This window comes from Coffea eugenioides, chromosome 11 (genome assembly GCF_003713205.1).
Source record: "Coffea eugenioides isolate CCC68of chromosome 11, Ceug_1.0, whole genome shotgun sequence".
NCBI lineage: Eukaryota > Viridiplantae > Streptophyta > Magnoliopsida > Gentianales > Rubiaceae > Coffea > Coffea eugenioides.
Genome location: NC_040045.1, coordinates 41,439,446 through 41,461,275, shown reverse-complemented (window position 1 = coordinate 41,461,275; position 21,830 = coordinate 41,439,446). Strand labels below are relative to the sequence as shown.

Here is a 21,830-nt window from a genome sequence, read left to right as displayed (position 1 = left end):
CTATCTTCGATTTGTATTACTGTAACAAAGAAAGTGATATTTCCTTCCCGCTATAAATCATATTAATGCATCTCAACCAGCACCATGGAAAAAAGCCCAGCAAGACAGCACGAATACGGCTAGTTGGTAGGCTGAATGATTTTTTGCCGTGCGGTTAAAAGGAGACCAAACTGAATGAAGGTACCAGTTTACCTTCGTCAGCCTTCGTACTTCGTGGCTGCAGATTCCAAGAAACAATATAATATTATTGCCTCTAAGCTTTAAACCCATCCTGAATCTTCAATTGCCTTCAATGACTCGAGGAAGAACAGTACAATTTTAATCTAAAGATTCAAGAATTGTACTGGCTGTCATACGCAGCTAAAGGCATGTTCTTCTTGACAGGGCATTTACAGCAGCTGCTATCAATCTAAACACAGTAGCCCACCGAAGTTAAGGTATTATTCCTGCAGTAGTCTCTCGTCTAATCAAGTTTGTACAGTTAACTAAAATTTGCAACATAACTGAAGCAGAACTCTTTAGCTCTCTTTAGACTCTAAAAGTTGCAAGTCAAAAATAAAAGATGGTGAGCCACCAAGGAAATATAGTCACCACAAGATTAGGACAATTGAATCTTCAGATAAGGGAAGACTCGTGGATCTAATATTTGACATGTACAAGTTACCTCTAAATCTAGATGAAGCATTATATTCTCTTCGTGTTATAGATTGTAGGCAATACGAGAGTGGGAAAATGAGTACACAGAAAACGAATATTTACTGTTGGATCTAGAAAGTTAAACCCTTTTCTAATGCTCGTGACCTAATAATAATCCTACCATCTTTACCAAGCAAATCTCGTAAGAGAAAAGTCTAGAGCAATCATAAATAGCTCGCACAGAAAAATGTAGCAGAGGCAGAGCCCATTACTAGCAAAGCTTGGAAATGCCAAAGACACCGTGGGATGGGAATCATGATTCAAGTCCCCTTTACCCAAGTTAGACTTTTCATCAAGGTCACTGATGTTCTCATGTAATGTTGTGGCTTCTTGATGACATGGTTTTACCCCATAAGGAGCATGGCCTGTTGACTTCAACTCAATTGGATAGCAGAGATTTGTGTTGTTCCATGCCCCAAAACGCCTCCCCATTTTCCCATAAAACAGCTCAGAGAATTTAAGCTCTCCTGTCAGATAATTTCCGTTCAGGTAGATAGCACTAATGTTAGGTAATGCTCCGATTCTTGGTGGGATATCCCCAGCAAGATTGTTATCATTAAGGCCCAAAAATCTCAATCTTTTTAGTTCTGCTATGGAATCTGGAATCCCACCTGTCAAACTCATATTGGACAAATCCAATACAAGTAAACATTTGAGATTCTGCCAATTAAGGCTCATAATATCTCCGCCAACAGGATTGTTTGATAAGACTAATTCTTCCACGGAACTCATTTCTTGAAATGAATTGGTCAATCCACCTGAAAACCTGTTGCGACTAAGATCCAATAACGTTAGATTCTTTAAATTCCGAAGTTCTCCCTGGATGCTCCCTGCTAATTGATTGCTGCTTAAATCAAGCTTCAGAAGTGAAGTCAGCTTTCCAAGAGTATGAGGCAATGGACCAGACAATAAGTTCCTGCTCAAATCCAGGATCAAAAGTCCGCTCAGGCTTCCTAAACTATCGGGGATTTTACCTGTAATCTGATTTTGAGAAAGAACTAGCCGCTTCAGGTTTGATAAATTGCCAATATCTGTTGGGATTTTAGAACTCAATCCGTTTTGAATTAGCACTAAAGATTGGAGATTCTTTAGGCCCCCAAAAGTTGCTGGAATCTGTCCAACAAGCCCTGGATTCGACCGGAACTCTAAGGACTCCAAACTGTCAGCCAGTGATTCCCATTTATCAGTAGGGATCGTGAGTAGATGGTGGGGCGAAACAAAGCAATTGAAAAATGAGAGGGATTTAAGGTGCTTTAGTGCAAATAAATGGGGTCCAAAGTCAGCATTGGGAGCACAATTAAGGGAGTTGTCATGAACAGGTCCAATGTCCAGGGAAGTTACATACCACAAGCCATTGGAGAGGTCACAGGACACACCCTGTAGAATAGACAGCAAAAGGCATATCATAAATGTGCAGCTATAAATTTCTGCAAATACAGCAAATTACTGCGCATGACACATGGAGACCTAAAAAACAATGGATCAAATTAGTAAAAGTAACTTTAGACGGCAAATTTTCAAATTTCAAGAGTAACACAGTAAGTTGTTATACTTCAACAGTAAAAAAAAGAGACAATTTTTTGGCATTACCACGGTTAGAATCAAGCCAATGCATGGAAACTTTGTAGGCAGTTCCAAATTCATGTTTTATCTTATTTTCACCAAAATGATGAATCAATACGATAGTTGAATAAAGATTCTTGATTTTGACCATGTATCTCAGGTAAGTGTTACTGTGTCACAACAGCGCTAAAGATTTTTTAGGAGTCAAACTTAGTAAAAGATCCTAGACAGAGTTGTCATCACGAGATGATCCTTATTGTGGGATGAGCAAGGACAAACTAATTCTTACTAAAGTTTATATCTTTTTTTCTTTAAGTTTCATCTAATTGCTACTTGAAAGTGTAGGCATGGCAAATAAACCTCAACTTAAATTTTCTAATAATTTCATGTTGTGTATATTCTATATTCCCTGTTTCTTTTCTAGATAAGGTGCACTTTACATTGGTGGCTCATAAAAGTTGTTCCCACTTCTCCAACGGACTCAGGCTAAAACAAAAGAGTACGGGTAGACATATTCCAAGGACAATCACATGGAATTAAAGGGAAAAAAAATCCAAATATGTAAAGTTTGCACTCATTTTTGGAAAGATATTGTGTGGGAAAAAGTTACCTGGATTGGTGTCCACCCACAGGGATCAGGATAGAGATCAGAACCATTCCACCATTTACCAACAAAGCTCTGAATGGTAGAATACAGAGCCTCTTGCTCAGCTTTCTCCATTGGAGCTGCAATGCTAATGCTAGCTGCAGCTTGTCCACTGCAGCTAAAACTCATATGGAGTATGCAAAGCAGAATAAAAAACATTGAAGATGCGAAAACCTTCATCATTTCCTTGTGCCAAAAGTGAAGATTAAGGATCAAGAAAGATGTGAACTTGAGCCCAAATCAAAGTAGAAAGCAAGATATATCTCTTCTTGACTGATGATTCTGATACTTCAAAATGCATGAGCTACTCCAGCCACAAATAGAGACTTAAAAGTTACGAGGGAAAATCCAGAAGGTAATGCTTCAAGAAGGAAAACACCATGAAATCCAATAAAACATGAAAAAGAGAATTATAGAGGACCAAAGTGACAAACTTGTGAGATCTTTCTTCCCCAATTTTTATAGGACGGCCAAGGTTGAAAAGGAAGCATAAAGGAACCGAGAGAACAGAAGATTTAAGTCTAGGATGTCTTGCAGTTAAAGCCTAGCAATAGCATTCCGAAGTATAGAGAGCACAAATCTCAACACTCAAATAGCAATTGCAGTAAAGTCAATAATAAGATCTGAACAGTGGAAGCAAAGCAATAGGCTTTGAGAAGAGAAAGGGAAAGAGAAAGTGAAAAGTAGCTGAAACTCTATATTATAAACTCTAGGCAGTATACAACAGCTAGGCTTTGCAGACTAAAGTCTTTATGATTCTACTTTATCAGAATGATTGTGATTAGAAATAAATTACTTATTGACATAATCATTGAATGCATAACTATAGAAGGTTCTGACTTTTTTTTTTTAATTTTTGTGGTGGACTATTGCAGTTGGGGGTTTATCATTTATTGGTTTCTATTGGTTAGGGTTTTGGGGGACCATTTGTTGCATGCAAGATGGAGAGGTGCATGTAAATGCGTGCAAGACAAAGGTAGTTTTTGGTAATGAGATGGCTGTTTATCTCGCTTGGGGCTGAAGGTTTTTTTAACAGATCTCTGAAATCTGAATGATCAGTTCGAGGGACAAGACAAAAGTGTGGCACAAAGGCTTTGGAAAGTGGAAACTTTAATAGTAGCTGCAAGTGGGCTTTCATTCTTACTACTAACATCCAGGTCTTACATATATTATGTCAAGTGAAATTTCGATATTTTCCTACTGAATGATTGAACAGTTTTCGGAGATTGAAAATACTACCGGAGATGCAGATGCAGGAGAAATGAAAAGTCAAACGCATTTTCACAACATTCTTTTCCATCTTTTGACACTTCTTGGTTTGTACCCCTCAGAATCCAGTACATCCCATCAATGTTTTCTTTCATGGTTCTTTGAATGTGGGTGAAGAAGTTTTTATCATACATATGAGAGTACGCTTCTTGGAGGAGAAAGAAGCGTGAAATTCCACTGAGGGCAACTGGTTTCCTGGACAAACTGGACTTTACCCACCTCAGAGATTTGTTAGTTCATCAATCTTTAGTTAATATCACTAAACATGGACACACAAAAAATACTTCAAGATTAACCCAAAAGAAAGATTCTAATGACCTAATTATAGCTGAAGATTGTTACTGAAATCAACCAAAGAGCAAACTGGAATAGGCCCACTACTGACAACCATTTACTTATGATGAGCTAGCATGATCAAAACAAATGATATTGGCTCGCAATCTCAGAGTACAGCGCTCTTTGTCAGTGCTGAAAATCCCTACTCGAGCAAATGTACAAATTTCCGAAGACCTTTGTTTGTAGTCACGGCTCCATCTAATTTTTATAGCATTAACAGGGGACTAATATTTTGTAACGAGGCCACGGTCTCATGCAACCCCTAGTTATCTAAAACACACACATATACATAAACAAGTGTGCTTGTCCAACAGTAAAAGTAGATTTTCAAAAAATAACTTCTTTTTGATATAGAACCATACTGTTTTATTTCAACTTGCTGGTGACTAAAAAGAGTGGGTTAGTCCATCTTTCTTCCAATGTTCAATCCAAAGCATATAACCCCAAGCAACAAAATATTCCACCTATGTCCATGACATGCATACGTACGAAAAAGATAAAGGAGGGACCAGAGGTAGACAATAATTGTAACAGTAATCAATGAAGGTTGGAACCATTTGTTAATAGGACAGGGACCACCGCCAGCAGGAGAGGCAGCACCCCCGCCCCCCCAAAGAGCCCCACGTCTCCATTTCTACTTTCTACTTTCTTTTATTTTTTGCTTCTTAATTTCCTACCTTCGGACCACCTTTTTAGTCATGGAAAGAGGGACGGCTGCAATTAAGAATATGAGCTCCTAGCCCACACTAAATTATCTTGCCAGGCCTAAATAAGCTGACTAGTCATTGTCTTCCTTGTTAACATTTTCTCAACGATGCTAGGGTGCTGCTTAGGATGGTAATCAGAATTTAAAGCCAGGGATGCCGAGCATGGTTTCTTCAATGTTTTAAGTACTCATATGGACATAGAGGAAGTTTTGACGAGAACCAGATAAACCAGTTTAAAGGGTAAAATATGTCCAAATCTTAAACCAAGGTGTATTTGAAGTTTGAAGCAGACGACCCAATTTGAATGGCAAAATATGCTCAAGTCTAAAACAAAGGGGTATCAACCATTCAACTCTTTCCTGGCTTTGAAATCTTTATTCAGAAACCGTCCAAATCGGAGTGTTAATTACCACCCACGCTCGTGGCTATCGAAAGCCGGAGATAGAAGGTTAGACCCTCCCTTGCTCCGGTTCTCTATACCAATTCCCACTCACATTGTATGAGACCAAAATAGGCAAAGTTGGAGGTGAATGAAATGGCTATGATGGAAATAATAATTGTTGTAATCAACCAATGGGCATTGCTTAGTGCTGTTAGCACGGCTCTTTTCTATTTTAGCATTGGTATCCTTCCATCATTCTATCTCATTTTAGATTCTAATTTGGATTTCTAACTTTTCAATTTTCCTTGTAATAGCCAAGAAAACAAAATCAAGAATCTTTTACACCTTAGGACGTTCATAAATCAGCATAACAAAGACGACAGTCTTATGATATTAGTTCGATTGCAAACGGGCCCAAGAACCCAGATTACATTGGACAATAACTTCTTTGTAACTGCTCAGGGTCTACAAATGAATGAGAGTCACGAAAATGCACAGAAGCTGGTAAAAATAGAAAAAGGGGGATAAACTACCATCTGCAGTAATATATGGCAGCGGACCTAACAACCTGATCTAAACCTAAAAGCTATAAAGCACTAATGATCAAAATCGACCAACACTGCTGGAGAATGAACCTCCTTTGGCTTTGATATACTAATGAAAAAAGAAACATTCCACCCGAACACAACCAAGGCTCCCTCAGAAGTGGAATTTATTAGGATGTGAAGAAGTTCCAGATCTTTCTACTCACTGACGTCTCACCAGGATGCTCGGAGTCATCTCCGTCATCGTCGTCGTTGTCATCTCCAGCATCACTATACAAGGTGCTCCCATGCTCATCTTCACCATTATACTCTCGTGTACCATTAACCTCACTAAAATCTACAACTTCAATTTCTGCTGCATCAGCATCACCATCCAAGTTACTCCCAGGTCTTCTAAACTGCAGTACAGCAAGAAGTATAGAAAGGGTCATCTTTTAAGATCAAGAAAGTAAAAGTGAAGACACAGAAATAACGCTTTTACCTGAAAAGCTTGATCAGATGTAGCCCTAGTTTCGTCACGTTTGTAAGATGTAACCTGCACTAAGGGAATTGGATTGTGCTTGTCACTGGCGATTTCAACTACTGGTCCAGAAGTAACTTCAGCATTTACTGCTTCAAAAGTTCCATCACCACCGCCTTCTGCTGCTTCAACCCTCTTCCTGCTGTCTACTGAAGCTTGTGAAGCTGTAGCAGTTCCTACGCTGATCATTCAAGCATGAAAGCTTAAGACAAAGGCATGCCTGATGGCCACTTAGAAAGATGGGGCAGATAAGGAGGGACTACCACAAAATGTTTTGTGCAAGGACAGAATTTAAGCTCAGATTGATCAAAACATTTGAAACAACTCTCCTTCTAGATAAAGATGAGGACTAAGTATTAAACAGCATTTTCTTGATCCATCCTCACAATAGAACACAAGCAAACAGAGAGATGCCCTAGCAAGGTTGAAGTCAATCAACTATTACATCTTCAACACACACACACACACAGACACACACACAGACACAGAGACTCTGACTTCTACCAAATAGCAAATCATACCAAGAACTGCTTAAACATCAGTAATTTATTGCCAAAAATTTAGGACACGGAACTCACAGCAATGTACTTGGTCAGTCAGTTACTACACCCTGGTTTCACTGTTCACGGGATTTAGTATCAGAATTCAGAACCAAATTTAAACTTAAAAGCAGAGAGAAGTGAGAGATGCAGCCAAGAGTTGAACTCAACATAATTTCCTCTTGGCAATTTTATATGTTCATTGCAAATTAACACAATCTTCTCCATTTATGCAGATTTATCTGTGAGATTAAAAACAGATCCAGTAGCTTCTGAGCAGGTTCTGAGGATATTGAAAAACAGGAACAGCAGTCCACTAAGGGTGATATTGAGACTACTCTTTTCTTCTCGACCTGTCAATCACCCTGGTCAACATCATTCTGTTGCATATTCCTTTGGTTACTGCCTGAGTTATCCAGCCTATTCAGGTGGTCAGTTCTGTAGTCAATCAAATGAGATGCATAGTGGCTGGTTGGAAGGGGATTGAGAGAAGTAAAGTCTATGTTGACCCGCATGGAGTGGGGATTCGATCGCAGCCAATTTGTCTTAGTTGTGCAGTTTATACTTTTCCTCTTATTGTTTTGTGGTTAGTATAGCTTTGTATTACTGAGTTTCCATACTCTCTGTGTAAATAATGCTCTCTGTATCTTTGGTATACAATAGAATGATCTCTTTTACCTCAAAAAAAACACACACAAACTTGGTGCCTCAACAAGTTTGAAAACTGTGAAAGCTACAAAGCTAACTCATCACTCAACAACATGGAACATATCAACGAAAGAGAACCGCTGTGACCTGTCATTCCTCTCCCACCACCCAAAAGAACAGAAGGGAAGAACAAGAAAAAGAAGAACCAGAAATATCCATGAAGACATGCAAATGAGAATTATATCATAATACTTAAACACAATAAATACACAAACTTACGTCTTATGCCGTCTAAGATTGTAACGCTTCTCCCCTGGGTTTTGTAAAGGAGTAACAGTTTGCCTCCTTTTCCTGCGGCCACCGGCTGTGACGCTTTCAGAATGTCCTTCACTCCCATCTGCCTCGAGCTCACCCCCAGTCATAATAGAACTTTGAGCTCGTGTCCTCTTCCTGGCAGTTTTATCAGCAAGGCTTAATTCTGCTCTACTCTCATCATTGATAGCATTCTTCTGTTGCTCCTCATGGATTATAGGTCCATTAGGCATGTTCCCCAAAATAACAGCAGCATCTTCTACAACTGCCTTCACAGAATGTGTTCTACGAGGTCGACCCCTAGTTTTTTTCTCAGGTCTCTGTTGACCACTTCTCCGCTCAGTATGCTGGGAATCTTCGGTAACTTGCTGTATCCTACCCTCCACATTACTCAGGTTATCACCTGATGCAGCAACTTCAAGAGATTGATCTGCTCCTTCAAAAGTACTAGGTGCAGCAGTTTTTGCAATAAAATCCATACTAGATCCTTCAGTTTTTCCATCTACAAACAACGGCCTATCAAAGACCGTTTGCTCCAAATTTTGTGGTCCCAAATGCTTTATCGTTTTAGGGGACAAGTTAAAAAGTCTTGAGGTGCACTTTTGGAGCCAAGATACACGGCCACCAGATCCTGAAGACTTCAAATCAGTCTCAGTTGGAGATCTTCCAACTTTTGTTCCATAAGAAGAAACCTTCTCCAAAAGTTCATCTTCCATTGGAGGAGCAGAAGCCTCATTATGCTCAATTTCAGCCAAATCAGAAAGTACATAATCTCTAACAGAATCACCACAGCTTTTGCAATTTTTGAGCCTCTCAACAAATGCAAGAAATTGGCTCCTCTGCTGTACAAATCTTCCCCTCTGATCCTTTAGCTTCTCGCTCAGCATGACAAGCTCATCAATGTCCTTCTGCATTTCAAGCTGTTGCTTCTTTAGCTGTTCCCTATTCGAGACAATATCCTGTTTTTCCCTCTCAAAGCTAAATCTTTCAGAGCTCAAATATTCTAATTCCTTCTTTACTTCTTCCTTCTGATAATTGATGTTACTAAGTTCTGTCTCTCTCTCCAACTCAAATTCTCTCCGCTTTTCCTGCAGACTTTTCTCCATTTCCTCCTGCTTTTTCAGCATATCAGTCTCAAGATTCATTCTCTGAGCCTCAAAATCACGCTGCAATTGGTCACGTTCATTTCGATATTTGTCAGATAAAACAGATTCCTCATATCTCATGTTAGCAGCAAACGATTCCTTCTCCAGTTTGATAACCTCTAATTCTCTCCTGATGTAGTCCTCATTGGCGATCCTTTCATTTCGCAACCGATCCTCTTCAGAGTGCTGCAACTTCTCAAACATCTGTTTCTCTTCCGTGAGTTGTTGCAATTCAGCAGTAACAGCCGCTCTCTTTTCATCCAAAGCCTCCCAACCTTCCTCAAATTTCTTTCTATCCTGTTTCAGATCCTCCCCCTCTTTCAAAAGCAATTCTTTCTTAAGTCTGCACTTCTCTATTTCTTCTTTCAACTCTGTTTGCAATCGAGCATACTCTCTCCTCTCGGCATCAATAACTTTAAGCCTTTCACTCTCAACATGAATATCTAGTTGCTTTTGACTAATTTCAACCTCCATCTTTTTAAGCTCATCTTTAAGAACTAGCAAACTTTCCTTCTCAGAAATTATTTCTTCCTTTACTAAATCCAAATTTTTCTCCTCCTTCTTCATATTTTTCTCCTTCTCTTTCAAAAGTTTCAACTTTGCTTCAACATCCTTCTCTTTCTCCTTTACTCTGTCTGATTTATTTTCTAATCCTTGCTCCCTTTTCCTCAGCTTTTCCTCCATGTGGGTGATTTCAGCTTCCTTCTCATCCAAATCATCAGACTTTTTCCTCATTTCCTCATCAAGTAGTCTTCTCTTCCCCTCCAATTCAGACTCGAACTGTTGGTTCTTCAGATCCAGAGCAATGCGTTGCTCATCAAGAAGCTTCTGAATTTCCACCTGTAAAAAGAAACTTGGATCGTCACTTTGCTTTCAAGAAAATCCTGAAACGTCTGGCAAAAACTTTAAAAGGATTGTGTTTGGTTCAAATGGAAATCATACTTGTCATGACTTAAGGTGCAAATTTGACATAAAATTTTCAACTCCAACCAAAAAGAATAAAATGATGTGTTTTACACAAATTATAAAGCTCGTGGAGGATTAGATTCTTTGAATGCTGAATATCCACCAAATGGCAACCCAAAAAAAAAAAAAGAGTAACTGCTTAAAAAATTCTAGTAAATTGACTGCTATACTCTCAGGCATAACTGAGGGTCAAAAGTTCTGTAAGGCCAACCACCAGAGTTGCAGGCACAGCAGTTTTCCAAATAAGCAGTACAATTGATAAATAAATAGTAAATCTTAAATTACAGCATTTTCTCCAAATTATGGTGAAAGAATCTTAAATAAATAGTAAATCTTCACATGATGATTTACTTAAGCAAGATCTCTTTTAGCCAGTAAAATATATTTCAAGATTAGTGATTAACCACATAGCCCTTTATCAAATAAAATATCATCTTAAACAATAGTACAAGGAAGAATTCAGCCACACAACAATTATTTCCAGCAGCAAATACACTCAATATAGCAATTCTTTCCTACTTTGCCTATTTATTGTTACTAACTGTCCACATTCAGAGAGCTTCTAAGTCGTTGATGTATTTTTCAAAAAAGCCCATAATTTGACAAACTATGGAAGCAAAATAACACTTCAGCTAACAGTACACCTAAACCAAGAGACCAAAGAAAGAGTAAACAAAAGAAAACTCAAAACAAATATATGCCAACGAGTCAACCAATTAGCCATTGCTACTCACTCTTTCTCTGGCACTAAGTTTCTCTGTTAAAGTACTCAACTCCTTCTCTTTTTCCTCTAGTTGCCTCCTTAAATACTCAGCTTTCTGCAGCCAAATAACCAGAGGTTAATATTCATGTTCTGTTTGAATAAACCACATAACCGTATGGAATTTCTATTCTGCAGATATATGTTAAATACAAAACTAAAAAATTGCATATCTTTATCAATATTGTAAATAAACACATCATAAAAAATTCACCTCCTCCTTCACAGCTAAGCTTTCCAGCCTAACTTCTATATCATGTTCTTTCTCCTTCAGAACCAAATTAGCTAAATTAATCTTCTCCATTTTTTCTTCAAGCATCTTTTCACTCTGCTTTAGAACCTTGTCCATTCCATTCGCCTTTTCTTCTCTTTCATTAATAATTCTCCGAGCCTCGCACAATTTCTCTTCCCCTTCTTGCAATTTCTTTTCCCACTCCCTTATATCTTCCCTATGCTTGGAAAATGAAGCTTCATGTGCTTCCTGCCTGAGGCAACAGTACAAAAGCAAAAAGATACACACCTCGTAAAATAGTGGTACAAAAAACTTCATAAGTATACGAATACAATCATAGATAAATGAGCATACTCTGCCTTTAAAGACATGCGTTCTCTCCTAAGCACACTTTCACGAGCTTCAATCTCCAGTAATTTCCAATCCAGCTCCAAAGTCTTTCTACTTGCCTCAGCAAGCTTTGCATCGGCAGCACTCAACTTCTCTTGGACTTCAAACGAGCTATCCTGTGCTCCAGATACCAAAGCCTTAGCATCGGCCAACTTAGTCTCAGAAGTAAGCTTGACCTGTTCACACTCTACACGTGTTTCACGTAAAGCCTTCTCAAGCTGCATTAGGAAGTTTCAAGGTACATGTTAGAGAAAAAACAGGACAAAGAAGTGGGCGGAACCAAATTCACTTGCAAGTTCATTGAAGCACAACCCTAGACTGTTTAAAGACTTTTCATTCTTGATATTTAGTGGAAGACTTTCACCATAGTTGACCTTCATTGCCATTCCAATAAGCAATTAACATTCATATAAAATACTCCCTCCGTCCCATTGATAGTGTCATACTTTCCTTTTTTATCCGTCCCAAAATGATTGTCACTTACTAAAATTGGCAATGAAAACTCTCACACATTTCCGCTCCATACCCTTCAATGTGACAGCCTTTTCTTATCTTTTAGTGGGCCCAATTATGCACTTCCCAAGTACCAACACTGCACTTGATAGATCATGATTCTCACATGAAATGCAAACAACAATCGTGCATGACACTTTCCTCTAAAGTAGTGTGGAGACTTTTTATTCTTTTGGGTTCCACATGTCTTATCACAACTTATGACCCCTTTATCATTCAATCACGTATGGAAACATTGAAAGTCAAGGGGTATTGCCGGAACTTAAACACAAATCATTTAAAAGTCTTGCACTGTTGATAAAAATTACAAGTTTCGAAGCGCGACACAAATTCTGGGATGGAGGGAGTACATATAAAAAAGGAAGCAAAGAGTTTAATTATATCCCATACATAATTGGCTAAATGACGTGATACATGTCAAAATAATCAAAAACAAGTCAAGAAGTTTAATCATTTCGATAATTATTGCCAAAAGGCAAGAACGTGGTACAAAAGTTTGTTGCCAAAATATTACTGCCAAAAAGCAAGAAATCCTTACATCAGCCACACATTGCCTCTCAACATTTAATGCTTTTCTCAGATTTTCCTCCCGTTTCTCCACTTCAGCTAGAGCAATTGAATGAGATGCCTGCTCACGTTTGAGTAGTTCCTGGCCTTCTGCAATAGATTCTCTAAGTTCTTCAAACTTTGAGGTCCATTCCTTTTTCTCAATCAAAAGTAGTCCCATATAGTGTTGATAGTCAAGCAGCTGTAGAAAAGGACAATCAAATATGGGGGTCAACACGGTGAAGTATACTTTCACACGATAATCAATGAGCTGAACAATCAAATATCTTGGTCAAATGACCTGGAGATAAGGAAAAGTACTTTCATGCATGATCAAAGAATAGGGTTTTGGGGAAACAAGAGAAGCCTCGTTTAGAGGCTAAAAAGAACAAGAAATCCAACACATACCTAATATAAAACAGGGATATATTTAAAGCCTAACACTTGCCTCGCAGACTAAAGGGCTAATCCAAAAAATAATATCTTTCTTATACTAATCCATAAAGTCATTTTAAAGACATATCCTGCTTGTTTATCCTTATCTAATGACCCTCTACATCCTGATAAAAAACGTGAAGAGATATGCTTTAATTGTAGCTTGAGTGCTCCATTTCAACATGCTATACCACTTCAAAGAAAAGACTTAATTCTTTTACTTGTCTGGAATTTAATGAAAGTTAAAAACTTTTACATTGCAACTCATAAAGAAAAAATATACGCCTTCACTTTAAATTTCTCATATGTCAAAGAAAAATCCCGCCAAAACAAATAGATTAAAAGTATTAGAATTTTATATCATTTTACACAAAAGCATAAAGTGGTTATAAATTTTAATAAATCTAAACGAATATGAATAATATTCATGAACTAACTTTACAGATATCCCAAGAAGATCCAAATTAACAGAAAATAAAAGAATTTACTCCAGTAATTTACCTCACGTTCAAGCCTGGCAATTTTCTCAAGCAAAGCTTCCTTATCACGCCTCCCCATTGTAGCCTCATCCAACAACCCTACTTCCCTAAACCTCCTCCAATCATCCATATTCTCCAACTCACCCACCTCCCGGCCCCCATTGTCACTCAGCAGACCCAGCGGCGGTGGCGGAGGCGGCTCCGCCGGACCGTCAATATACATCACCGCCTTGCCCTTCCCCAAATTTCTAGGGTTTGATGCCGTCGTCCTTGGACCCCCACCGCTCCTCGCGGACCCCAAGGCCTCGCTCCGAGGCGTTATTGATAACGCCGGCCACGGATTCTTCTGAGGAGTAAACATTTACCGGAAAATTCTATTCTTTATCGGAATTTCAAATTTTCTTATGCCAGGAAATCAAACGGAACCCTAATGGCGAAGAGGAAACCCTTCTGCTTTATTGATGGAATTCCCGCTTCAGGTGAACGAAATATGTAATTTTTGTGGGTTAGATGAAAGAAATTAAAAGAAAAAAGGGGAGAAAGTGGGCGTAATCGTTACGGAGACTTGTTAGTGTGCGTTGTGCGTGTCAGTTTGAAGGGAGGGAGAGCCTGGAAAGAGTGGAATGTTCAATCATTGGCTGGGAATTGGGAGTTGGGAGAAAACTTCAGAGATGAAATTACGACCTTGACCTTCTTGGTGCAAGGAGTCATTTCTATTATTTCTGGTGTGTGAGGGGCATAAGAGACTATGCATTTAAACTGAACCGCAAGTCCTTGGGAACACTAGTGCAATTTGGGTAGGAGGTGGTTGTTTAGCCCGTTTGGGTGGCAGATAAAAAAGCAATTTTAAGAGTTAAAAGTATTTTTAAAATGTTTGGTAAATATTATTTCATAAAATTACAAGTAGAGCTTTTTGATGTCAAAAGTACTTTTAACAAAAATTCAAATTTGATACTTAAAATGTAGTTTTTATGATTTAAAAATAAAATATCAAATTTTATCATTTTTTCTAAATTATGAATCAAATAAAGAGAATATTTTTAAAAATTTTCAAATTACACATTGTTCAATAGAATAAAAACTTATTGAACTATATTTCTAAACAATATATTTAAAATCACTCAAGCAATTAATAAGTACTTTTTATTAAAAACTCCACTATGAAAGTATTTTTTGATAAATTACCACAACTTCTACTAGTATAAGTATCAACTCATATGATGAATTTCAACTTTTGATCTTCTTTATCATGACATAATAATTATCCTTGATAATTGGTACTAGTATTACATATGAATTTGAACACAGATAATCCGTTTTGTTTAGATTGTCATTTTTCTTAAAAAATTTATATATTTTTGTGAAAATTTTTTAATTTCCATTTTACCTTACGTACATTGTCAATTTCTTAAAAAAATTGTACGTTTTTGTGAAAATATTTTGTCAATTACCATTTTACCTTATATATATCAAATTGTTACAGAATATTTTTCCACAAAAGTTTCAAAAAATAACAATTGAAAAGAACGATAAGGTTTTTCCTAATTTTCAAGCATAGATCGAAAGGTGATTTCAGTATTATTTTTATGCAAAAGTGTACCCAAAATAGAGATGAAGATAATATCAAAAAGGTAGTTTCAGTATTATTTTATGCAAAACTATATCCAAAATAGAGATGAAGATGCACCATTTGGATTGAGGGAATTAGACGAAAATGGAAGGGAAAAAATTGGAGGGATTTGGGTTTTATTATTCGGATTGATTTTTGAAAAGAAAAAGGAAAGTTATAGAGTGGGAAAGGGAGTTGGATGTAAACGGATAAATTAATTTAAAAATTTTTAAAAAAATCATTTTTCCTATATTTTCTAACAAATTAACACTTAATCTTTTCCTTTTATTTCATTTCCTTCTCCAATCCAAACAAATTATTTCATTTATTTTCCTTCCGTATCTAATTCAAACAAGATAATGAAAATTACTTTTTTCTACTCTCCTTTCATTTCCTTCCCATTAGTATCATTTCCTATCCTTTCCCTTCATTCCTTCAATTCACACGGTGGCACAGAGAATTTTTTGACTTAGCTATTGTCACAATTCAAATACATTTGTTTTTGAAGACCTTTTTTTTTTAGTGTAAGCGGAGACATGAAAAAGGAGACGAAAAAACAAAGAAGTAAATAAAACTCCACAACTCACGACTTACAAAGGCCCTGAAAAAGGTACATATTACAATACTATTATAATCACTGGCAGAATATCAAATTTACCAAAAAAAATCGAAACCCTACATTATCCCCACCCGAGGCCGTGCACCTGCACCTCTTCTTATCTTAAAGGAGTCAACTCACAGAGTTCACTAGCAGAAGGGGAATTAAAAAAAAGAGAAATTATATATGCATACATGATACATGTATATGTATATATAGATATATATCATATATGTATGTGTATGTATAGAGATTAGAAATAGCTCCTCTGTCTTGAAATTGAGTAATTAGATATATCAAAGGTACAGTAGAAGAGTGGTGGGTATGGCGGCGGCGGCGGAGAGTTCATCGGCATCGGCGAGTAGATCTAGTAGCAGCGCGACGGCGGATTCGTACATCGGAAGTTTGATAAGTTTGACTTCGAAGAGCGAGATCAGATACGAAGGCATGTTGTATAACATTAATACCGACGAGTCCAGCATCGGCCTTCGCAACGGTATAAATTCCTCTTTTTTTTTTTGCCTCGAAACTTTTGTACCTTCGTTTTTGTTTTTTGTGGTTTTGGATAATTTTTGTTGGTGATTGTTGATTAATTTGAGAGATTTCTGATTTAATTTTGATTTCTTGATTTTTGTGGTTTTAATCTGACAAAAGCGGCAGTCTCTGTCAAATTAAAATTCTGTGCTCGCTAAAGGATGATGCTTTATTTTTTTTTCGTTTGTTTTTATAAATGCATAGATGAGAGTCAGTGGATTAGGCAGATGCTATTGAAATAGAGTAATTGTTCATGTAATAGCTTGTATTTTTATGGTTTTGTATATTGAAAAGTTTGTGATTTTTAAGCCTTTTAGGCACTACTTTATTTATAATTGATTTTTTTGGAGAGTGAGAGTGATACGAGTGTAAATGCAATATGTTTTTTTGTATAACGGTGTGGCTGGCATTTGGTTTAATTTGATTTTTGATTTTTTAATGGTTGGTTTTGGTGTCTAAGATGATTGTTTTCGTTGCTGCTGTGCATTGAAATTTGATTAGTTTGTATGTTGAACGTGTACCAAATGAATGTAAATTATAAATTTTGTCTCTTTTCAAAATATTGGAGGGAAAGGATTTGGTTTTAGATATCTCAAAGGCCAGAAAGACAGCCTGCAGTTGAATTGAACAACGTCGATAAATGATTTTGATATGACTTTCAAACTATAAAATTTATCTGGTTCTTTGATTGTAGAAATGTGCTAAATAGCTTCATCTTTTTGGGATGCATAAATGATTCAGGCCCTACTCATACGTTGTAGATTCTATTGCTTCAATTTGGATGACCTGCATCTAAAATAAATTTAAACTATTCCACTTGGAATTTCAGTTGATGAATTTAATATTGCTACCATTAACAGCTACACAGTGTATTTTATATGCGAGAACATCTATATCTGAAGTAGTAACTTGTCTAGTGATGTATGTGGTTGCGTCTATAGATTGAGTGGGCAATGTATGTCTCTATTTTGAAAAGTACTCCGGGAGTGGTCCCAAACTTCTATATATATATTTACTTTTTCAGTTATTCATTTGATGACTTTGAGTATTTGAATCACTTAGCCAAATGCACTTAGCCAAATGCCACCCTTATCCCAATTTGACTGTTTGGAGTTGATCAAGCTATGCATGCAAACTAATCTGACATCATCGGTGTATGCAGTGAGATCATTTGGAACAGAAGGACGGAAAAAAGATGGTGCTCAAGTCCCTCCTGGCGATAAGATTTATGAATACATTCTCTTTCGAGGAAGTGATATTAAGGTATTACGGTTATTGCTTGATGTGATGAATCATATTCATGTAGAATCGTGCCCTTTTTGCTAATTCTGCTTGTTTGTTATTTCTTTTTTTCTGGTGCATAGATTTCCTGACTTTTTAATCGCTAGTAAACTACTTTCATTTCTAAAAATTGAACTACAGGACCTTATTCTGAGGTTTGATTTAGTTTAATGTGTGGTGATGAAGCTAGTGTCTCGTAAATTACAGGTTATTTCTAGATATTACTTATGAGACTTGAAGAAATTCTTACACTGTGGAGTCTGTTTCCTTATTGTTCTACTGGCCACATGAATTTATTGGTCTCGTCCTGATTAAAATCAACCTGATCATGTGAAAGGAGTTCATCTAAACAATAAATTTTTGCTTCCAAACATGGAAAAATGAATTTCTTTTTTCCAGATATGGCAATGAATTTTGCCAAGTTGTTTCTTTTGTGGTTATGGTAGCTTGTGGTCTCAGTAAGGGTGAGAAAGAAGGATTGTAATTTCTGGTTAATGACCTGTAGAAAACAAGTGGAGCAAATGTTCCTATGGGTTGATCAAGTTCGAGCGATCATTCTTTATTCGATTATCTTATTAAGACACCATGAAAGACAATCCACTTTGGCCAGTCGTATATAGGAAAAAGTAGGTCATTTCTTCATGCTTTGTCCCTTCCGTTCAGCCCCTGAGTGACGGGAATCTTGTAAAAAAGAAAAAAACAACAGCAGGGACATGAGGGCCTCTGCTTGTTTGGGGGAAGGGTTGCTGGAGATGTGGTCGAGTCAATCTGAATTTTTTTTCCTCTTTTTCTGGTTCTGATATATAACTTTTGTCCACTTCCTTTTCGCAGGATTTGCAAGTTAAATCATCCCCACCTGTACAAACTACCCCACCCATAAATAGTGATCCTGCAATTATTCAGGCAAGTAAAATAGAATTTTGTCCATTGTTGTGTGTTCAACAGCTTGCTCATTCACTTCTAATTATTTTAACTGTCCTTGCAGTCTCATTATCCTCTTTCAGCTACCACATCAACAGCCTTGCCTACAGCTGTTACTGCTTCTTTACCAGATCTTGGATCACATTCTGCTCAGTTGGGACACCCTGGCTCAACTTTCCAAGGTGGTCTGCCTTTGTATCAACCCGGTGGGAATTTGAGCTCTTGGGGGCCTTCACCTCCAAATGCAAATGGTAGTGGCCTTGCCATGCCGATGTATTGGCAAGGATATTATGGGGCGCCTAATGGACTACCGCAAATGCATCAGCAATCCTTACTTCGACCACCTCCTGGTCTTTCAATGCCTCCATCCATGCAGCAGATGCAGTATTCTGGTTTTAATACATCTCTGCCGACCGCAGCTCCAAGCTTGCCTGGTTCAAATTTGCCAGAATATCCTTCTGTGGCTCCCACCAGTAGTAGTTCCCTAAGTTCCTCTTCATCTCTACCTGCTTCAACTTTGCCTTTGAGTGTCCCTCCTATGCAGCCTCCAACACTAGGGTCTGAGCAATCGAGCTTGGTCTTGAATAAGGCTTCTGTTTCTCGTATTCCCACAACAGCAGGTGCTAGCTTGCCCTCATTGTCTCATTTGACAACTTCAAGTCCAGATTTAAGTTCTGTCGTGCCTTCGGGCCCCAGCAAATCTAGTGCAGTTTCTGGTACAGTTTTGCAACACCAGAGTATATCCCAACCTGTTACTACAGTAGCTGGTACATCTACCTCAATTTTAGTGGAAACGCCTACACCTTCACTAATAACTCCAGGGCAGCTGCTACTGACTGGACCAGCTTCAGTTTCCCTAAATCAATCATCACAAACAATGCAAAAGGATGTGGAAGTGGTTCAAGTATCAATGACGACACCATCAGAACCTCCAGCTCCTGTTTCAACAGAAGCTCAGCCACCTATTTTGCCATTGCCACCACCTGCTCGTTCCCATAAGGTACTTTTAATTCATTTTGAATATGGTTTTCTGTTTCATATATCTTACTTTCGTGCTCCACTTCCATAAGGTTACTTGCATTTAGACTTTGAACACAAAGACAGGACATACATGTATTTATTACTATATTTATAAAAAGGCATTTGTGGCTACTTGATGAAACTGAAAACATCCTAGACCAACATTGTGTTGAAGGGAAACCTTATGAAATGCATTCCAGGTCGTACTGAATGAATTTATTCTTGATATATTACTTGGATGCATGGTGAAATTTAGACTCATATTCTGAATGTTTGTGATGTTTTCTTCATTGGTTAACATCACCTTTTGGTCTATGACCCAAGAGACCTTTGTTACTTTGTCCATGCAGTGGTTAAGCAACGCTTTTAAATATTTAAGCATGAAATCATGTTGGGAGTAAAATTTTCCTATGTCCCTTGATTTGTTAACATTTTGCAGTATCTTCCTTTTTTCTCCATCTTGTTTTTGCTTAATTGTCCTTGTGTCCTCTTGTGGAAAACCAAGAACCAAAGTACATGCTTTGCTAATAATATTTTGTTCGTTTCTTTATTTGTGTTTGTTGAAATTTATGTTCTGGTTTAATGTACCATTGGATATTAACTTGATCTTTTGTCTACTTTTTTCCTGGTAGCCAAATGGAGCACCTTTTCAGATGCGTCACAATTATAGAGGCCGTGGAGGAAGGGGAACTGGGGTACTGATCTCTTGATTTTGCCAGTTATCTTCATATATCTGTTCAGGCTTTACGGCCATAACACTTTCTGAGTCACTTGTTTACAGTTTAATGCCAAAGCAAATTTTTCGTAATGATGCTTCATAGTCCCTTTGCTCTCGTGTGTGTGTGTGTGTGTGTGTTAAGAGACATTGAGGATATTTTTGGTCTCAAATTTGTTAGCCTTGTATCCGTTGGGACTATAGTTTGATTTAATGGGCTTAAAATTTTTTCTCCTGCAAAATGTGATTTAAATTTGGTGTCTTAAATTAACTGTAGCTCAAATTTGTTTTGCAGATTGCGCGCCCAGTGACAAAATTTGCAGAAGATTTTGATTTTGAGGCCATGAATGAAAAGTTCAACAAGGATGAAGTATGGGGTCATCTTGGCAAAAGTAATAAAGCACAACTGAAGGAGAAAGATGGGGACGGGAATGGTAGTGATGAAGATGATTATCAAGATGAATTTGACGAGGAGTTGCCAAAAATTGATGTGAAGGTGATTCTTGTGTTCTTTGGGACATCTGACCTGCACAGAATTTTTATGAGTGTGAGAGGGCAAATTCATAATTAATGTCCAAACTTATTTTTATGTGTTGCCAGCCTGTCTACAAGAAGGATGACTTTTTTGACTCCCTCTCTTCCAACGCTGTTGACAATGATTCAAACCATGGAAGGCCTAGGTTCTCAGAGCAGATGAAGATAGATGCAGAGGTATAATTCATTTTGTTAGTGGTTTCCCTGGGTTCAATGTTACTTGTCTTGTAAGGTAATATCTCTCTGGATGCAGACATTTGGAGATTTTTCAAGGTACCGGGGTGGACGAGGAGGTCGTGGCCCATTTCGTGGTGGTAGGTCTCGAGGTTCTTACTATGGACGGGGGTATAATTATGGCTATGTTCCCAGGGGCCGTGGTCGAGGTGCATCAAATCGCCCATTCTAGGGTGCGTTTTGTACTTTTCCAGAGTCGCAATAGAAGCTGAAGCCATATAGTGCACTGGAAGTGATGTAGTTCTATGATTAACATGTTGTGCTTGTTATCTGGGTCTTTATAAATAAATGTAGGACACAATGTCCCATTGGTTTTACCCCATTCACCAACTCATTGACTTCTCATCCACATTTTCTGAATGTAAGTTTTTTAGCAATCGAGTGGATTAGTCACTGAGTACAGGCTTGAATGGTTTATTAGCAGTGAAACCGTATGTTCAACTGGGTCAGAATTTCGATAGGCTGAGATTGTTTATGAAGATAAATATTTAAGCTTATGGGAAGATATGTTTGTATTAGTTGTTTACAAGCTTTTTGAAAACGCTTTCTTGGATTTGAATTTTTCTAGCTTTGTTTCTTCTTTCCCTCCAGTTATCCCTTGAAATGTTATATATGCTTGAAGCATGGATATGGTCTATATAGATTGCGGTTTGGTCAGGAAACTTCATAACCTACATTATTTTGGTAAGAACTGTCATAGCTTCAGAACCTAGGCGGGGAGGGTTGGGTTGGATGGTATGGTTGGAGGGATTGAA

At 37.7% G+C, this 21,830-nt stretch overlaps 3 protein-coding genes across 3 annotated transcripts; 1 reads left to right on the top strand and 2 right to left on the bottom strand.

Annotated features, from left to right (window-relative positions):
- Positions 1 to 556: 556 nt before the first annotated feature.
- Positions 557 to 3,633, bottom strand: LOC113752995 (piriformospora indica-insensitive protein 2-like). Its single transcript, XM_027297068.1, has 2 exons — positions 2,870 to 3,633; positions 557 to 2,073 (listed from the first exon to the last, which is right to left on the bottom strand). The coding sequence occupies exons 1-2, from the start codon at positions 3,086 to 3,088 to the stop codon at positions 823 to 825; spliced, it is 1,470 nt and encodes a 489-aa protein (XP_027152869.1). The 5' UTR covers positions 3,089 to 3,633; the 3' UTR covers positions 557 to 822.
- A 2,326-nt stretch (positions 3,634 to 5,959) lies between these two features.
- LOC113752882 (protein CROWDED NUCLEI 2-like) lies at positions 5,960 to 14,266 on the bottom strand. The gene is made up of 8 exons (XM_027296921.1): positions 13,652 to 14,266; positions 12,708 to 12,917; positions 11,621 to 11,874; positions 11,249 to 11,519; positions 11,009 to 11,092; positions 8,131 to 10,148; positions 6,626 to 6,845; positions 5,960 to 6,542 (listed from the first exon to the last, which is right to left on the bottom strand). Exons 1-8 carry the CDS (start codon positions 13,988 to 13,990, stop codon positions 6,315 to 6,317), a joined length of 3,624 nt encoding a protein of 1,207 aa, XP_027152722.1. The 5' UTR covers positions 13,991 to 14,266; the 3' UTR covers positions 5,960 to 6,314.
- A 1,667-nt stretch (positions 14,267 to 15,933) lies between these two features.
- LOC113751480 (protein decapping 5) lies at positions 15,934 to 21,636 on the top strand. Its single transcript, XM_027295507.1, has 8 exons — positions 15,934 to 16,332; positions 17,533 to 17,633; positions 18,483 to 18,554; positions 18,637 to 19,572; positions 20,225 to 20,287; positions 20,603 to 20,803; positions 20,908 to 21,018; positions 21,095 to 21,636. Exons 1-8 carry the CDS (start codon positions 16,161 to 16,163, stop codon positions 21,245 to 21,247), a joined length of 1,809 nt encoding a protein of 602 aa, XP_027151308.1. The 5' UTR covers positions 15,934 to 16,160; the 3' UTR covers positions 21,248 to 21,636.
- The last annotated feature ends 194 nt before the right edge of the window (positions 21,637 to 21,830 follow it).

Excerpts from the sequence above, each read along its gene's own strand:
- LOC113752995 (XM_027297068.1), bottom strand. The coding sequence starts at position 3,088 with ATGATGAAGGTTTTCGCATCTTCAATGTTTTTTATTCTGCTTTGCATA. Across the intron at positions 2,074-2,869 it reads GTGGGTGGACACCAATCCAG|GGTGTGTCCTGTGACCTCTC; the intron begins GTAACTTTTTCC and ends TCTATTCTACAG.
- LOC113752882 (XM_027296921.1), bottom strand. The coding sequence starts at position 13,990 with ATGTTTACTCCTCAGAAGAATCCGTGGCCGGCGTTATCAATAACGCCT. Across the intron at positions 11,520-11,620 it reads CGCATGTCTTTAAAGGCAGA|GCAGGAAGCACATGAAGCTT; the intron begins GTATGCTCATTT and ends CTGTTGCCTCAG. Across the intron at positions 6,543-6,625 it reads CATCTGATCAAGCTTTTCAG|TTTAGAAGACCTGGGAGTAA; the intron begins GTAAAAGCGTTA and ends GCTGTACTGCAG.
- LOC113751480 (XM_027295507.1), top strand. The coding sequence starts at position 16,161 with ATGGCGGCGGCGGCGGAGAGTTCATCGGCATCGGCGAGTAGATCTAGT. Across the intron at positions 16,333-17,532 it reads CAGCATCGGCCTTCGCAACG|TGAGATCATTTGGAACAGAA; the intron begins GTATAAATTCCT and ends CGGTGTATGCAG. Across the intron at positions 19,573-20,224 it reads CACCTGCTCGTTCCCATAAG|CCAAATGGAGCACCTTTTCA; the intron begins GTACTTTTAATT and ends TTTTCCTGGTAG.